This window comes from Thalassophryne amazonica, chromosome 19 (assembly GCF_902500255.1).
Source record: "Thalassophryne amazonica chromosome 19, fThaAma1.1, whole genome shotgun sequence".
Lineage (NCBI taxonomy): Eukaryota > Metazoa > Chordata > Actinopteri > Batrachoidiformes > Batrachoididae > Thalassophryne > Thalassophryne amazonica.
The window spans coordinates 62,290,535-62,309,555 of NC_047121.1; the positions used below are offsets into that span (position 1 = coordinate 62,290,535).

A 19,021-nucleotide genomic window follows, 5' to 3' on the forward strand; every position below is an offset into this window, starting at 1 on the left:
TACACACAAACGAAACAGTTTGTAGCTAGCTAGACCAGCCTGTTACGTCACCACACTAGCATCCACGAAATGTCTCACTTCAGAGGTGTCATCAGGTTCCAAAAACAGTGTTTTCAGTTTTAGAAGTGTTTTATTTTTCGCTAGCTTTTACATAATATATGACAAGAGGTTACATTTATACACAAACAAAACAGAGTTTGCAGCTAGCTAGACCAGCCTGTAACATCACCACACTAATATAACGAAATGTCTTGTAAATTACTTCAGAGGTGTCATCAGGTTCCAAAAACAGCGTTTTCAGTTTTGAAGTGTTTTATTTCTTACTAGCTTTTACATAATATATGACAAAGAGGTTACATTTACACACAAACGAAATGGAGTTTGCAGCTAGCTAGACCAGCCTGTGACGTCACCACACTAACATCAGCGAAATGTCTTGTAAATCACTTCAGAGGTGTCATCAGGTTCCAAAAACAGCATTTTCAGTTTGGGAGTGTTTTATTTCTTACTAGCTTTTACATAATATATGACAAAGAGGTTACATTATACACAAACAAAACGGAGTTTGCAGCTAGCTAGACCAGCTTCTGATGTCACGGTGCTGCTCTACTCTGATTGGCTGTCACCTCCGGGGCTAAAAAAAACCAGAACAGAATGAGGACTTTTTAACCTTTTTAAAATCAGTCAAGGTTAGCCATCTGTGAACTTGTCCAAGGTCTGTGTCCAAAGAATGTTACCTGTGAATTTGAAGACTCTGGCAATAATAGGACTGCACTTATGCTGAGCACAGACAGACGCAAAGTCTTTGCAATACCCAATGGTCATCGGGTAAAGACATAACTCATAATCCAGAAAATTAAATATATAAAATGAAAGTTGTATGCATGTGTGTGTAAATTATGTTCTTCTTTAATGAAATGGGGAGCAACATGTCAAACTCCCTTTAGCTTTTGCATATTATACATATTATGTATGAAACTGTCCAGTGCAAGTGTGCAACTTTTTCTGAATGTCAGCCATGAGTGGAAAATTAATGATTATAAGTTTATTACCTTATCTTTTATGCAAATGAATGCTACGTCAGGACAGAGACACAACTCATACTGAACACTGTTTGCACAAATGACTCGAGTATGATGGTTATCCAAATGACGGGGCATTAAAGGAATGTTCTCCTCCGTAAAACAGAACTCCTGCAGGCGTTGATTAGAGTTGTTGTTTTTAGTCACATTAGAAGCTACATTATTCCGCTAACGCTCATATTTGTCATTTCTCATGAGTAGTGACACGTCAGCACAGGTTTAGGATCTTTTGGAGTCATGCTGAACGCTTGTGTGAGAAATTTACAGTCCTCCTCCAAACGCAGCATGTGCAGGAATCTCAACTACGGGTCACGGCCCAATGTTTAAGCCGTTGTGCCAACAAGCTCCGGGCTGATTTGCACTTCACACAAACTCACCATGCACACACACACACACACACACACACGCACACACACACAGTGTCCTTTTGCTTTGACTTCTTTCTCTCCTTCTGCTGATGTCGCTTTACTTTCACAAATGCCACCTGCATGCTATTCACTCCTACATTTCCGCTGTGCAGAGCAGCCGCGCTGCAACCAAAGAAGGATGTAGAAAAGGTTGAGTATGACCGGGAGGCCTGCTGCATGATGAGCGTCGATGGCCGCGTGCCAAGACGACCTGCAGGAAGCCACCATTCAACATGTCGGCCTCCAAGCTTGAGGTTTGACTCTTTCTGCTCCATCCTCATTCTCTTGAACTGTGGAGTCCTGCCTCATTGACCACTAGCAAGCTCTTGTGGAACACCACAGCGGGACCATTATTTATGGATAATGATCAGAGTGAAGAGTATCACATCCCAAAGGGTATGATGCTTCAGCATCACACAAGCTTTTGATGCTCACATTGTTTCAAATGGGTTAACTTGAGTTTCAATCTCACTACCTGCTGCTGTTGGGACTGAAGCTAACAAACATGTTTTGATGGAAGAAAAAAAATGCACAGATATAAGGAGAATAATCAAAATCAGCAGGGGTGGTGGCCAAGTGGTTAATGCACTTGGTTTCAGTGCAGAAGGTTCCGGGTTCAAATCCCACCCCTGCCACATTTCTCCATGTAATGTGAAATTGCGTCAGGAAGGGCATCCGGCGTAAAACCTGTGCCAAGTCAACATACAGATCCACCTCAGATTTGTTATGGTGACCCCAAGTGCAAACAAGGGAGCAGCCGAATGGATTTAAAATCAAAATCAAACACAAAAATGAGGGTTTTGTTGGGCCTGAACCCATAACCTTACTGCTGTCAGACAAAAATCTAGTCATGCTTGAGGTGAGGGGAATTGATACAAATATTGTGATATTATTTTACTCTATGAGACTCGATTTTTAAAGTCTTGAAATAATTTAAATGCAATTGCTTATAGGTGAAGTGGAAAGCATGTACTACCACCTCCATCCACAGAGGGCGATATATATTGTAGACCTAATGTAAGTTTTACCTGATGTTGCCTCCTTTTCAAACAGGCACAAGAAAAAAAAAACAATGGCAGACCACAAAAAATTCCCTGGAGATCAAATTGAGAACTACAAGTAATCAATATGTGGGTGATTCTTTAACTACGGGCACTATTGGCCTTGTAAATGTGATTTCCACCACACCATTGCCTTACAATATAAAGTGCCTTGGGGCAACTGTTTGTTGTGATTTGGCGCTATATACATGTGCTCTGATGTTACTGTTTATCTCCATAGAAACTACCCACACAATCTTTCATACAAACTTTTTAAAGGGACATTATTGTTGTGGTGGAAATTACGGCAATAGTGTGGGACAACTACATTTTGTTTAAAAAAATCACAACAGTTGTATGACATTGAATACCCCAGTTATGTTTGATTATTTTACTGATATTTTAAAACATTAGAAAAAACGTTTGTTTACTATTCATTTTTATCATTGAAGATCATAAGTCTGGGTGTGGGACAAGCACAAAACGGCAATATTTGCATATAATGATGCTGAAAAAAGGTGAAAAAGTCATCATAGACTACTAGGACAAATTTCTTCAAACACTTTCATTGTAAAGATAACTATAAAAGTGTGAAATTTACCCTTTTTTCTTTTTTTCATAAAATATGATCAAGGGACATAAAAGTGCCCGTAGTCTAAGAATCACCCATGTACTTAAAGGAGTGTCAGCCAGAAGTTGCAAAAAATTAAGGATGGGGCGAGTCTGTCTTTCTGTGGTTAACAGTTGAGATGCACTGACACTTAGTGAGACAAACATAGGCTGTGTTGTGGAAGGAAGCCAGACGCTCTACGAGGAACTGAGCCGCCTATGCGAGGCCCGGTGGCAGAGGTGCAGCACCGCATCCAATTATCATGCAAAGCATGAAGGAAAAAAATCCAAGATAACAAGAAGAGTTCACCTGCCTGATGCACCTTGACAGACATCATGATACACCAATTTAGTCGACATTACTCAACCCTAATTAGGTTTTGTCAACCAGCAGTTTACTTTAAAAGGCTTTTAAGTATGGAATAACAAAAAATGCAGTGCAATTGTCTCCCCTCACTTCCCACCCCCCAAAAAACAGGTAAAGGTCAGCTGTCATATTTTTATAAATATGACTTTTTTTACATATAGTGTCTGACGTACATTTTCCAATGATTTAGTATTACAAAACTCACAATATACAAATCATTTAATCTGTAAAATATCAAATTGTAAAACATTGTATCAGGAGATAAGTGTATTGTTTCAGCCCAACTAAATACTGTCCTGTCCAAAGAGTCATACACACCAGTGTTGCCAGATAGGAAATATGCAACTATCGTACCAAAATCTCAAAATTATCATATTTTGGGAGAAATTATCGTATACAAACAAAACGCATACAACGTAGCTATTTTAGCGTTTTTTTTTATTTCCAAAGAATTTTATGTCACATTTTTAAACAGTAATTCACAATATCCCTATAGTAAAGGGAAACTATGGCACAAAAAGAACACAAATGCACTACCAGACTAGAAAGATTTATTTTTTTTTTTTTTCTGTGAAGGGACACAAACGTGTTAATTACCAGACTAGTTGCTAGGCTCAAAAGTTTTGTGTGTGTGTGTGTGTGTGTGTGTGTGGTGATGGTGACGGGGTGGGCTAAGCTACGTATGTGCGCATGTGCAGCCAAAACAGTCTACATATTTATTTATTTTATGTTTTTCTTTATTCGTTGACCCCTGGCATACCTTTGTACTTTGTGTGTTTATCGTTAATCTTAAAAAAAAAAAAAAGCACTGTGTTGCACAACTTCTCAATCATAAAAAAAAGTTACAAATGTAAAGAGAGTGTGAAGTGAAAACGAACTATTTTGTTGAACACAGAAAAAATGTTGACACCTCCATAAGGAACTTGAACTTTTTTTTATTTTTCTTGTATATCTCTTTGCTCTTGTGTTTTGTTCGTTATTGCATTTGTTGAAATAAAGTTTTGTTTTTTGTTTTAACAAAAGGTCAGTTGTCTCGGGCCCAGGGAGGGATGGGCAGGGCAGAGAATTGGGAACTCGTTACTTTGTATGGAGAGGGGGGTGGGCTTTCAAAGGACTTTGTCCCGGGCCGGCCAAAGCTAGCAGCAGCCCTGTGTGTGGTGTGTCTTTGATGCTGCCTGAGTACAACGCCTGTGAAATGATTCTTGGGTGTCAGAGAGAAATGCGTGTTTGGGCAACCAGCTGAAATTATCGTACATTTTGGATTTTTTCCCATTATTGATCGTACATTGTACAAATACGATAATTATCGTACATCTGGCAACACTGGTACACACTGACAAAAGAGAACTGTTGAACCACCTTAATAAAGTGCTTCAAACTATAACACTCAAATTTATTTCAAGTAATATTTACACCAACGTCTTAAATTTACCTTTGCATAGAGCGACTCGTTATCAGCATTACACCAGATATCATGGCATTAAATCTTGGAATGATAATGTACATCTAGTGAATCCATCTGTCACGTATAAAAGTGGACTAAAAGCGAAGATCCTGCAGGAGTATTTACAATGATTTGTTTTAATCTGGAAAAAAAATGGTGTAATTCTGTTGTATTCTGTTCTGTTCGCTTTATTTGGGAGTGGATTCTTTTATAAGCCTTTTGGCTTCCACCACTCCCTTGCACATTACTTATATTGTATTTTTTTTTTTCCTCTGTCCTTCTCTGTTTTGTTGTTTTATGTATATACATTATTTTGTATGAGTTATTTTGTGCTAAATAAACAAATCAAATTAATTTTGTACAAAATTGATTTATTTGAGTCTTAACCAATTGAAGAAATTTAGGCTTTCTTTCTTTTTTTTTAATACAGGTGGCACAGCCACAAAATGATTTGTAATCAATACCGTCATCATATGAGGAACTCACCAGAGCGAGACTGTGCCACGGTATTATATATCCGATTTTTGAGTGGGGATTCCACAGTGGATCCAGTTTAGATCTGTACGTTGATTTTGCAAAGGTTTAACACTGATGCAACACCAACTTGGATACAGGGGCCTTGAATCGGGACCTTCTTGTTGGGGAATCAAGCCTGCTAACCACCACTGTGAGGGTTGTAGCGCTCTCACCGTCTCTCACTCATGACGTCACAACACTGCAATCGATTATGCATCAACTCTTTTTGTGCCTGTCATTTTAAATGGGAAGGAACTTCCACTTGCCACGCCCATTCTGCCTCCACGGGAGGGGGGGGGCCTCAGTGTCTGGGAATGTAACACAGAAAACTGGGCGTGTCCTGCAAGCAAGTCCCAGACATCTTTAACAAGCCACTAACATTTATTTCTTCTGTACATGTTCAAAGACAAAATTATGAAACTTTAAAGATCTGTAATTTCTCACATCAACTGTATTTAACTAAAAAGATCATCCATCTAGATATCTTGGTTGTTGATCTCTCCAAAAAGTCATTTTTCAGACCATATTTCATTTAATGTTTGAGTTATATTGTCTACACTCACAGGTCCACGAGAGAAAACGATACCCTGCTGTTTCAACTTTGCCGACACATAGGGTAAAAATCCAATCTCGGCCAGACCCAAAGTCTTCACCAGTTTTTGTGAAAACTTCTTCTTCTTTGTCTTTCGGCTGTTCCCATTAGGGGTCGCCACAGCAGATCAATCGTTTCCATCTCACCCTGTCCTCTGTATCTTCCTCTGTCACACCAACCACCTGCATGTCCTCTCTCAGCACATCCATGAACCTCCTCTTTGGTCTCCCTCTTCTCCTCCTGCCTGGTGGCTCCATCCTCAGCATCCTTCTCCCTATATACCCTAGGTCCCTCGCCTCTCTGACTTTATCAGCTTTATGCCTCTGTAGTTACTGCAGCTCTGCACATCACCCTTGTTCTTGAAAATAGGAACCAGCACACTTCGTCTCCACTCGTCAGGCATGCTCTCACTTTCCAAGATTTTATTAAACAATCTGGTTAGAAACTCTACTGCCATTTCTCCTAGACATTTCCATGCCTCCACTGGAATGTCATCTGGACCGACTGCCTTTCCACTCTTCATCCTCTTCATAGCAGCCCTCACTTCTTCCTTGCTAATCTCTTGTACTTCCTGATTTACTCTCACCACATCATCCAGCCTTTTCTCTCGCTCATTTTCTTTATTCATCAACTCTGCAAAATATTCCCTCCACCTTCTCAGCACACACTACTCACTTGTCAGCACATTACCATGTGCATCTTTTACCACCCTAACCTGCTGCACATCCTTTCCAGCTCTGTCCCTTTGTCTGGCCAATCGGTACAAGTCCTTTTCTCCTTCCTTACTATTCAACTTCTTGTACAGCTCGCAATATGCCTTTTCCTTTGCTTTTGCCACTTCTCTTCTCGCCTTACACTGCATCTCCTTGTACTCCTGTCTACTTTCTTCATCTCTCTGACTATCCCAAAACTTTTTCAAAAACCTCTTTCTCCTTATGCTTTCCTGGACCTCTTCATTCCACCACCAAGTCTCCTTGTCTTCCTTCCACTGTCCAGATGTCATACCCAGTACTGTCCTAGCTGTCTCCCTCACCACATCTGCAGTACTTTTCCAGTTGTCCAAAATTGCTTCCCCCTCCAACCAGTGCTTCTCTCACCTGCTCGCTAAATTTCACACCACAGTCTTCCTCCTTCAGCTTCCACCATCTGATCCTTTGTTGAGCTCTCACTCTCTTCTTCTTCTTTACCTCTAAAGTCATCCTACAAACAACCATCCTGTGCTGTCTAGTGACACTCTCTCCTGCTACCACCTTACAGCCTGTGATTTCTTTTAGCTTGCATCTCCTATGAATCTGTCCTTCCCCATTCCTATCCTTGATACCATATCTACCCATTACTTCCTCATCACCTCTGTTCCCTTCACCAACATGCCCATTGAAGTCTGCTCCTATCACCACTCTTTCATACTTGGGCACACTCTCCACCACCTCATCTAACACACTCCAGAAATCTTCTTTCTCCTTCATCTTACAACCAACCTGTGGGGCATATGCACTGATGATATTCATCATCACCCCTTCAATTTCCAACTTCACACTCATCACCCTGTCAGACACTCGCTTAACCTCCAACACACTTTTACCATACTCTTCCTTTAAAATGACCCCAACACCATTTCTCTTTCTGTCCTCACCATGGTACAACAACTTGTACCCACCGCCGATGCTCCTGCTCTTACTTCCCTTCCACTTGGTCTCTTGCACACACAATATGTCTACCTTTCTCCTCTCCATCATATCAGCCAGCTCTCTCCCTTTACCAGTCATACTACCAACATTCAAAGTCCCCACTCTCATTTCCACCCTTCTAGTTTTCTTCTTCTCCCGCTGTTTGTGGCAACGGTTTCCTCCTCTTCTTGTCTTCGCCCAGCAGTAGCTCAGTTTCCACCGGCACCCTGTTGGGCAATAGCACCGGTGGCGGACGTTGTTAACCAGGTCCGCGACCGATCCGGTATGGGAATTGGATTCTGAGTCTGCATAGTTTGGTTGGCTTGTTTTACGCCGGATGCCCTTCCTGACGCAACCCTCCTCATTTATCTGGGCTTGGGACCGGCACTCAGAATGTACTGGCTGCACACCCCATGTGGCTGAGTTAGTTTTTGTGAAAACTGCACTGTAAAAAAATTCTGGCAGCTGTGGTTGCCAGGAAAATTCTGTTAAATAAATAAATAATACAATGAATATGTAAATGGTTTTACATATGCAAATTTTACTGTTTAAAATGTATTTTTCTGTAATATTTACACACATAGTAAGTCCCTTCGGCTGCTCCATTTTTTTCACTCAAGGTCACCACTAGAGCTCGAACGATATATCGGCCGGCCGATATTAACGGCCGATATGAGCCCTTTTCAAAGCACTCACTATCGGCCAAAATTTTGATGATAGAACGCCGATAATTTCTCATAAACAGAACAGTTACTGAAATAATGTTTGTGTCGGCAATGTAAAATGTCCTTGCACCGTTTGTCCAGTAGATGGAGCTCTGACTCCATTCAACTGAGAGTTGCTCACACCCCTGCTTAAATGTGTTTATCACCAGCCCCCGTAGTTTGCCGTCACACTGCACTGATCGGCTGACAAATGCATACAAGTAAGTTTATAAGGATGTTGTTTGTGATTACATTCACCCCACATTTCTCCCGTTTCAGTTCAACTCAGTTTGATTAACTCAGTTTATGTAGTAATGTGTCAAATGTGCTTCATTGCGTCGGTCACGCTTTTTATTAAGCCCACGTTGAAACATTCAGATTCACTATCGGTTGATTTATTGGCTATCGGCAGATCAGCTGATTTATTGATTATCTGCATTTTTTTTCATCCAAATATCGTTATCGGCATCGGCCTCAAAAAATCCATATCGGTCGGGCTCTAGTCGCCACTGTAGATCCAAGATGGATCTGCATGTTGATTTGGCACAAGTTTTACACCGGATGCCCTCCCTGACACAACATTACATTCATTCATTCATCTTCTACCGCTTAGTCCAATTAAGGGTCGCAGGGGAGCTGGAGCCTATCCCAGCAGCCATAGAGCACGAGGCGGGGTACACCCAGGACAGGACGCCAGTCTGTCACAGGGCCACAAACAGACAAACAAACACAGACACACCCATACACACACCTACGGACAATTTAAAGATCCCAATCCACCTAACCCACATGTCTTTGGATGTGGGAGGAAACCGGAGCACCTGGAGGAAACCCACACAAACACGGGGAGAACATACAAACTCCACACAGAAAGGCCACGGGAATTGAACCCACGACCTTCTCACTGTGAGGCAACAGTGCTAACCACTAATCCACCGTGCTGCCCTTTGTGAAAATTCTTACCTGTAAAGTCTAAAACAATAGTAAAATTCAAATTAACAGAAAAAAAAAAATTTGAATAGTGTCATGTTGTAATTTTAACTGTCTTTTACGATTTTTCTGTGTTTTTAAACTCACTTGTAAATTCTACAATAGTATATGATTATTTTAACATTAATACTGTTAGATTCACAGTTCAGTTCTGTTCTACATTTTACAAATTACTGCTGTCAAACACTACTCCATTTTTTCGCCGTTTTTTTACGTTGTGATATTACAGGATTTCCCTGTTAATTTCACATTTTTTTACAGAGTGGTTGACTTAATGACTGAGTGATCCTGCAAAGAAAACAAGTAAAAGCACCAGAGATAAGAAGGGAGGTTACTTTTTTGGTGGAACATGGAGTAAAAGCTCATTGCACTACTATTTGGTAATGATGCATAACAGCATCAGAATATAACATCTTTATCTGCAGGTAAAATGAGGAATCACAGCAACTATTCTGCAGCTGGAGCTTTCTGCACAGCTTGAAAGAACTGGTCCCTATGTGTGTCATATGTGGCACCATACTGCATCCATAAAAAGGCCAAATTAGGCCACAACAGACTACGCTGACTATTTATAGAGTTTGCCCCACACTCTGAGATCTGAATGTACCATTAAAACATTTCCCGTTATTAACGGCTTTGACTCGTTCTACCTCTTGACCTCCAGGGGCACAACAAGGCTGTTGTGTAGTGCTGTGTGTGTATTATGTCAACTTAGTTGCACGTTACCTTCTTTTACCTGATTTAAAGCGTTGTGTTTGAGGCAGAAGGAACATCATTATTAGGAACGCTCTCCATTCATGCTGAAGCTCCGAGACGCCGTTGTAACTTCATCATCGCAGCTAGGAGGATTAAAATGGGATAGCAGGATGTTGATGTGATGGGTTTGTGCAAAACTGTATAACGATGAGGGGATCCGAGCACTGTGTTGTCGTTCCACAAGGAGGTGAGGGACAATCAGAGCATTGCAAGAGGCCTCCCGCAGTGGTTGGAATGTTATTTGTGTCTGCTTCAACGTGGTGTTCTTGCAAATGGTGCACGGTCAGAGAACAGCGGTGCATGAGGAAGATATTTGTAGGTTGTGATGAGGTACATAAATTCTGGGATTTTTGGGGCTGGAATTGAGATGGATCTTCTTAAGGTGTTAAGAGCAGAGTAAGCAAAAAAAAAAAAGGAATGCACACCAAGAGGTCAGGCAGTTTTGAGGCGATATGCTTGAATTGAGTTTGGGGAAAGTCACAAAACTGTGCAAAAATGTTTACCGAGCATTATCTTTCTTGCCCACTGCAAGGAGGAAAGTGCAGGCGGAGACACATTTCATCATAAATAAAAGTGTCGTGTCAGGAGTACTTTATGCAAGTTCGAAATTCTTCTAATTCACTCAGCCCCCCAAGTAAAATTTAAAAAAAAAATGTATAGTCCTTTTTTTTCTACATCCTAAGGCAATCTAGGTAACTAAATACTAACTAAGTACACAAAATCAGACCGTGAGTTATCTAAAACCACAAGTTCATCAGGTTGGCCACTGAAACTTAACATGAATTATACAGTTGTCTAAATGTTTCCATAGCACTCCCCCCAGTCCCACACAGGTTACTACACCAGCCACGGCTGGTATCCATTTATAGCTAAGTAAACTGGGACAACGCAGATGAAGTGTCTTCTCAGAGAACATTGACGGGTAGCATGACTGGAAATCAAACCCAGGTCTACATATCCGCACATATACATATCAGCTCCGTACCCACTCAGGTAACCTGCTCTACATTGGTAACGGTGGTATGAGAAAAAGTCCCTTTTGGCTTTTGATTTTTTCAGGAAGAAACCTTAAGCAGACCAGATGTAGTGTAGTCCATGAGCCAGTTGTCAATTTTGACCTAATCAGTACCACTTAAGGGGACTAAATAATACTTATGATCTAATCTCAGTATACCATGACCTACACAAAATATATTGTGGCCATCCCAGGGTGGTAGCCAGGTAGGGGTCAATGAAGAATTACACAAAGGTCAAAAATTCAAAATGTCCCAATCATATTGAAAGTTATATGACATTATTGGTCTGATCATAAAGATTCCACAAAATGTATAGTTTGGACTATCTATGACTGAATGTTATGGGGTAAAAGTAGCAAAAATGACAAGGTCAATTTCAGGTTATACGGGGGTCCAAAGTTGAAGATGGAACTGGATGGTAGATCTGTCTGGAGTAGGCAGATCTCAAAAACTGAGTGATTGTGCAAGAATTATGCAAGCGAAGGAAGCTACCAAGTCACCCAAGACAACTCTGAGTTATGGACTTCTGTGGCTGTCACTGGAGAAACTGCACAGTGCAGCCTTTGTCTGTTCCATCACCACTTATACAGCTTCACTGTGAAGTGGCAGAGAATGGATTTTCAATTTCAGCTACATTTTGCCGGAAGGCATACAGGAGACTCAAGCCTAGATGTGATCAGTATCCTTGTCTGAAAATCCTTCTGTTTCACTCCACTATGAATCATGCAAAAGACAAGTGACTCCTTGAACAGTGTCTTCAAAATGGTTCAAGTTAAGACCAGTGATCAATAAATAAATAAAAACAGGCATCCACGTTTATCCGGTTTCACCGAGCTGCACTTTCTCTGCTTGGTTTGGTCAAAGCAGACATTGACTCTAGGCTATGTTAATCCCCTCCTTTTTCTTATTATCCTGGATTTCTTGATTCTGACCTGTCTGACATGAGTCCTGCACATCTGCCCCAGGTACCAGACTCAAGGTACCATAAACTTCTGAAGGGCGCATGCTGCCCTCTACTGGTGTAGGAAATACTTATGGCAGTACTGTGCCTTCATATGCTTTAGGCTTTGGTTCGAGGTGGTGGTTGTTGTTGTCGTCCATTCGGCTGCTCCCGTTAATTTCTTTTCTAGCTGCTGAGCTGCCGTGTCTTTTTTCCCAAAGGCAGCATTTTTCCAACAGCTCATCTACACTGGGATTTCTAATGTTTTCTGAAAAATGTGAGCAAATCCTAAATGGGACATACTGTAGTGTGTAACACAGCATTTTATCTATCTTTTACAGTTGAATAAGATTGAGGTTTCATGTTAAGAAACTCCCCTGTTCAAGTAAAAGCCTAAAACGTGAAGGCCCAGAAGTGATTTCACACAATATATCTCCCTTTTAACATCAACACTGACTGAAAACTCTATAGGCAAACTAGTGAGTGCTAAGCTCGTACCATCGGGATACTGTATCATTGGGGAAAGTAAGTTGTGCTTCATCTTAGTAACCTGAATTTGACCTTGAAAATATTCAAGGTCAATAGAGGTCAAATTCGAAGTTGCATATAACAAGCCCACATATGAATTTTCATCTGTGGAAAAGTAACTGTTGGTCTGTCTGGCACTGCTTGAGTAACCTTGATTGTGGACTTCAAGGTGAAATGCAGTGGTATATTTTGAAAGGTCATGTGACTTCCTATTCATGTCTAGTAGAAACCATGCGTCCATCACCTGTGATTCATGAGTTACACACAAAATTGTTGGTACCCCTATATTTTAGATACGCATTTTAATATATGTTCACAAATAAATGCAAACAAAGCAACATGACATCAGTGACTTGGAAATGTTCATGTATCCATCCCCTGACTTGTCTAAAGAAAACTGGCAGTGAAAGTGATGATTTACTGTAAATTCATCAAATGATGCCAATAATTGTGTCCAGCATATATATATATATATATATATATATATATATATATAATGTTGGTATTTTTTTGTTTCACTTTATGAAAGCATTTTGTTTTTGCTTTTTGCCAAATAACTATTAATAGTTTAATTGTTGTTTGCATTCATTTCTGACCATATATTTAAATGTGTACCAACAATTTTGTCCACACGTGTACAAGCCTGAGAACAAGGTACCCCATCGACTATCACTGGTAAAAATTTCATGTTGCACTGTGTCCTTGAACTTTGACACATGAATAGAAATCATTCATCCTTCTTGGAACTTAACCAATGTATGAAATTTGGTGAAAATTCCTCAATTAGTTTTTGAGATATTTCCTAATGACACACAATACACATGCAGGTGAGAACAGTAAGTCCTCAGATGACTACTGGCATTTTTAATCATTAAAGTACACGTCAAGATTTTGTTGGCATGTTATGGACAAACCGCCTACGGATTCCTTGAAGTATCATTGCAAAACTGTTTTATATGTTAAGAGAATGTGCGCTTGTTTTGCTATAGTAATTCAACGGCTCGATTAAAGGAAGACATGCCCACAAATGATCACGGCCAGAAAAAAAAAGTCACTTTAAGTGATCTCTTCCGGGTTCCGTAAACCGCATATGCACTATTTTATGTATAATATTTAAAACAGGTGTCATATGCATGACACATGGAACACGATCATGCATTCATCTGTAAAATAAGAGTCTCAAAATAAGAATTCACACTGCAAGATTGAGAAATGAGTTGAAATTGTAGAATTGCTCCATTTCAGCCTTTTGAAAGCGAGGCCCAAGAATACATCTGTGATTTATTCATCTTATTTTATCTGGCTGGAGCTGGTTTCCAGTAATATGGAGCTTTCATTAAGGTTTCTTTGAAAATCTTGGTTTCTTCAAGCTGTAATTTCGAAAACATTTGGGCAGAAATTGGTGCTGTCAAAAATGACTGAGAAGAACAAAGACATTTTCAAGCAAAACCACAATAACTTGTTAGGAATACAAAATGCTATCCCGATTCCCGAAACGTGGGTTTGGGGAAAACACACACAATAGCCAATTTGTGATTTGTGTGTTGATTTACTTGAGGATCAGTTGGATACATTCATTTATTCTTGAAAGGGAAAAAAAAAAGCATAAAAGACCATGATAACATACGTTTTTTTTCTCAACACCAATTTCAGAGCAAAGAACAAACACACTCTTTTGGCTGGATTGCATGAGACAGACACTTCAAACAAGCTCCACGGACTTAAATAACATCACCATTATCTTTCGTCTGTTGCAGAAATTAGTTTTTGTCACAAACTAGACTTATTTGGAACATTTTTCTCAAAAGCAATACAATCCCAGTTCATGGGATTTCAGAACTAATTTCCTCGGTTTTAACAAAGTGTCACAGGCCCCTGCAGAAAGTACTGCACATGCATATTCTGAAAAGGGTGATGTGCAAAATGTGGGAAAGACAATAGGTTCATGATGTTCAGAAATCCTTAGAGCAATCGATGGCCCCCATTATAACATACATGCATAATTCAACTGAAATAGAACAAACTGTTAAATTTATATGACAAACTGGAAAGATGATCTCCTGTCTTTATGGGTAAATTTTACATTTACATTCAGTTGCAAACCATAAATCATAAGGCGTCCGATATAAGTAAGTTGTTTGGCAGCTCTCATTTTTCTTGATTCACCACAGCATATCTCTTTCCAGATGTATGTGGAGAATCATGCACAGGTTGCCTCGAACGGGGTCCTTCTGCTTTTACTGTGGCAGATATGTAGATGAAACAACTGTGTTTTATGCTAAAAGACCAAAATTTTGCAGACATTGTTTAATATATATTTTTAAATATATATAGTAGATATCATGGCAAGCTCTTATTTGTATGTTTTTATATATATTTGTATATACAGTAGTGTTCAGAATAATAGTAGTGCTATGTGACTAAAAAGATTAATCCAGGTTTGAGTATATTTCTTATTGTTACATGGGAAACAAGGTACCAGTAGATTCAGTAGATTCTCACAAATCCAACAAGACCAAGCATTCATGATATGCACACTCTTAAGGCTATGAAATTGGTTGGGTTATTAGTAAAAAATTGGTTGGGTTATTAGTAAAAAAAAAAAAAGTAGAAAAGGGGGTGTTCACAATAATAGTAGCATCTGCTGTTGACGCTACAAACTCAAAACTATTATGTTCAAAACTGCTTTTTTAGCAATCCTGTGGATCAAACTAGTATTTAGTTGTATAACCACAGTTTTTCATGACTTCTTCACATCTGCGAGGCATTAATTTTGTTGGTTTGGAACCAAGATTTGCTGGTTTACTAGTTGTGCGTTGGGGTCACTGTCCTTGTTGAAACACCCATTTCAAGGGCATGTCCTCTTCACCATAAGGCAACACGACATATCCGTATTTTGACATATCCAAACTGATCCATGATACCTGGTATGTGATATATAAGCCCAACACCATAGTAGGAGAAACATGCCCATATCATGATGCTTGCACCACCATGCTTCACTGTCTCACTGTGAACTGTGGCTTGAATTCAGAGTTTGGGGGTCATCTCACAACTGTCTGCGGCCCCTTGGACCAAAAGAACAATTTTGCTCTCATCAGTCCACAAAATATTCCTCCATTTCTCTTTAGGCCAGTTGATGTGTTCTTTGGCAAATTGTAACCTCTTCTGCACGTCTTTAATTAACAGAGGTGACTTTGCGGGGGATTCTTGCAAATAAATTAGCTTCACACAGGCATCTTCTAACTGTCACAGCACTTACCAGTAAACTCCAGACTGTCTTTGATCATCCTGGAGCTGATCAATGGGTGAGCCTTTGCCATTCTGGTATTCTTCTATCCATTTTGATGGTTGTTTTCCATTTTCTTCCACACATCTCTGGTTTGTTTTTGGGGTTTTTTTTTGTCCATTTTAAAGCATTGGAGATAATTGTAGATGAACAGCTATAATTTTTTGCACCTGGGTATAAGTTTTCCCCTCTCCAATCAACTTTTTAATCAAACTACGCTGTTCTTCTGAACAATGTCTTGAATGTCCCATTTCCTCAGGCTTTCAAAGAGAGGAAAAGCATGTTCAACAGGTGCTGGCTTCATCCTAAATAGGGGACACCTGATTCACACCTGTTTGTTCCACAAAATTGACAAACTCACTGACTGAATGCCACACTACTATTATTGTGAACACCCCCTTTTCTACTATTTTTAATAATAGCCCAATTTCATAGCCTTAAGAGTGTGCATATCATGAATGCTTGGTCTTGTTGGATTTGTGAGAATCTGCTGAATCTACTGGTACCTTGTTTCCCATGTAACAATAAGAAATATACTCAAAAACCTGGATTAATCTTTTTAGTCACATAGCACTACTATTATTCTGAACACTACTGTATGTGTTAAATCACGGTAATTGTGGTTGGAATAAATTCAGCATGTAAGAAAATGGACACAAATTTCTTTTTGTGTGTATGACATTCTAATAATAAAGACAGAACATTTAGAAGATATTCTAGAATGACATGGTGGCATCATGGATTTTGCAGTTAATTATCCTCCGGGGAAAATTTGAGCATGGCATAATGTCCTTTATTTATTTATTTATTTATTTATTTATATATATAAAACAGTGTCTGTGGATTTGATGGTAATTTAACAAAATTTTGCACGTTTCACACATTTGCTATGTCATAAATGAAGTGTCATTTTCTGTTATTTCTTACATGCAAATCTATTTTGAGCACAATATGCATTAAAAGAAAGAAATTAAGAAAGATATCTTGGCATGATATCAGTTTATTTTGTTTTTTAATATGTTAAACATTGTCTACACAATCGTAGCAATATTATCCACATATCTGCACTGCTACTTGGGAGACAAGTACACAAATTCTTCACAGTTCCCATATGCTCTATGTTGCATGCAAATGTTGACATCTAGTGGCTTTAAACGCGGACTTGCCTTTTCAAGAAAAAAAAACATCTTTTTCTTTTTATTTCTTTCTAGGGACATCTTGCTTGAAAATGGCAAATCCCAACCCTCTTATCACGGACCGATACCAGTAAATCCAAAGATCATGGAAGGAAAAGACATACGCAACTCAACTGTAAATACAACTACGACAGATGTCCAGCTGGTCACACACAGTCTCTGGGAGGTGATCACTATAGCAACTGTGTCAGCCATAGTCAGCCTCATCACAGTTGTGGGAAATGTGCTGGTAATGCTTTCCTTTAAAGTCAACAGCCAATTAAAGACCGTGAACAATTATTATCTCCTGAGTCTGGCAGCTGCAGACCTCATCATTGGGGTATTCTCCATGAATTTGTATACATCTTACATACTGATGGGCTACTGGGCCTTAGGAAACCTTGCCTGTGACCTGTGGTTGGCACTGGACTATGTAGCCAGTAATGCCTCAGTCATGAACCTGCTGGTAATAAGTTTTGACCGATATTTCTCTATAACTAGGCCTCTGACCTACAGGGCCAAACGAACTCCCAAACGAGCTGGGATCATGATCGGTTTGGCCTGGCTGGTGTCACTTATTCTGTGGGCTCCACCAATCCTTTGTTGGCAATATTTTGTAGGAAAAAGGACTGTTCCTGAGAGGCAATGCCAAATCCAGTTTTTCTCAGAACCTGTGATAACCTTTGGGACAGCAATTGCCGCCTTTTATATCCCAGTGTCAGTAATGACAATTCTATACTGTCGAATCTACAAGGAGACAGAGGAAAAGGACCAAGGATCTGGCAGAGCTTCAGGGGATTAACTGTCCGACAGACCACTGAGTCAACCCAGCCTCAGAAGACCACGATCAGAAACTGCTTTTAGCTGCAAATGACAAACAGCTTCAACATGACAGGACCCAAACTTCTTGGTCCCTCTACAAGCAGGACCAATACTGTCCAGACACCAACCACCACCAGTGACGGGTGGTCTGAAGGTGGTCAATTGACCACTTTCAACAGTTACGCTCTTCAGAGGACGAGGAGAGACCTGTGTCTCCAGGAACCTTCCAGGCGTCCTTTAGGAACAGAGCGTGTGAGGCTGGAAAAGAGTGCACTGGGCAGAGAGCGTGAGCAGCTCAGCAGCTATGAAGAGGACAGCTTCTCCAGACACCACCCAAAAGAACTCTCAGAAGAGCAGCAAGGGTTGTCCTACAAGTTCAAGGCTGTGGCCAAAGATATCCCCAGCAAAAATGGAGACACCAAAAACCAGCATCATCAACGTTTTCCTATGCCAAGTCCATGAGGGATCAATCCATCTCTTCAGAGTCCAAGACGATAGATGCTGTGCTGAGAACCAAATCACCAAAAGGAAGAGGATGGTCCTGATAAAGGAAAAGAAAGCAGCTCCAGACTCTTAGTGCTATCTTGCTCGCCTTATCCTAACATGGCGCCTTATAACATCATGGTGCTTATTTCCACTTTTTGTCAGACTGCATTCCGCTGTCCCTTGGCATCTGGGCTACTGGCTGTGTTACGTCAACAGCACTGTCAATCCATGTGCTACGCCCTCTGCAACAAGACTTTTCAGAAGACCTCCGCATGCTCCTACTCTGCCAGTGGAAGAAGAAAAGAACTAAGGAGAAGCTATACTGGTGTGGACAAAACCCTGTGCTCAGCACCAACTCTCTTGAACCTGCCTTCTTTTTAAATTATGGTATAAATTGATTACAAATCAGAATGTTTGTACTGAAATAATGGATTATAAAATAATTGGTGATTAGCTGTGTGGTGTTCAGTAGATCCGCAATGCTTGTACTTTGATTTTCGCTCAAAAAACAGAATGGAGACCATCCGATAACTGGACAAACAGTAGAAAACACAAAGTCCTCTGTTTTCACTTAAATGTGCTGACTTGAGG

The 19,021-nt window shown here is 40.1% G+C and overlaps 1 protein-coding gene and 1 pseudogene across 1 annotated transcript; both read left to right on the forward strand.

The window, feature by feature from the left end:
• The first annotated feature begins 17,010 nt into the window (after positions 1 to 17,010).
• On the forward strand, positions 17,011 to 18,910 carry LOC117500963 (muscarinic acetylcholine receptor M5-like). Its single transcript, XM_034159758.1, is given in 2 exon segments — positions 17,011 to 17,885; positions 17,887 to 18,910. Coding segments are annotated over 2 exon segments (870 nt in total). The 5' UTR covers positions 17,011 to 17,072; the 3' UTR covers positions 17,944 to 18,910.
• Positions 17,972 to 18,910, forward strand: LOC117500964 (annotated as a pseudogene).
• Positions 18,911 to 19,021: the final 111 nt, after the last annotated feature.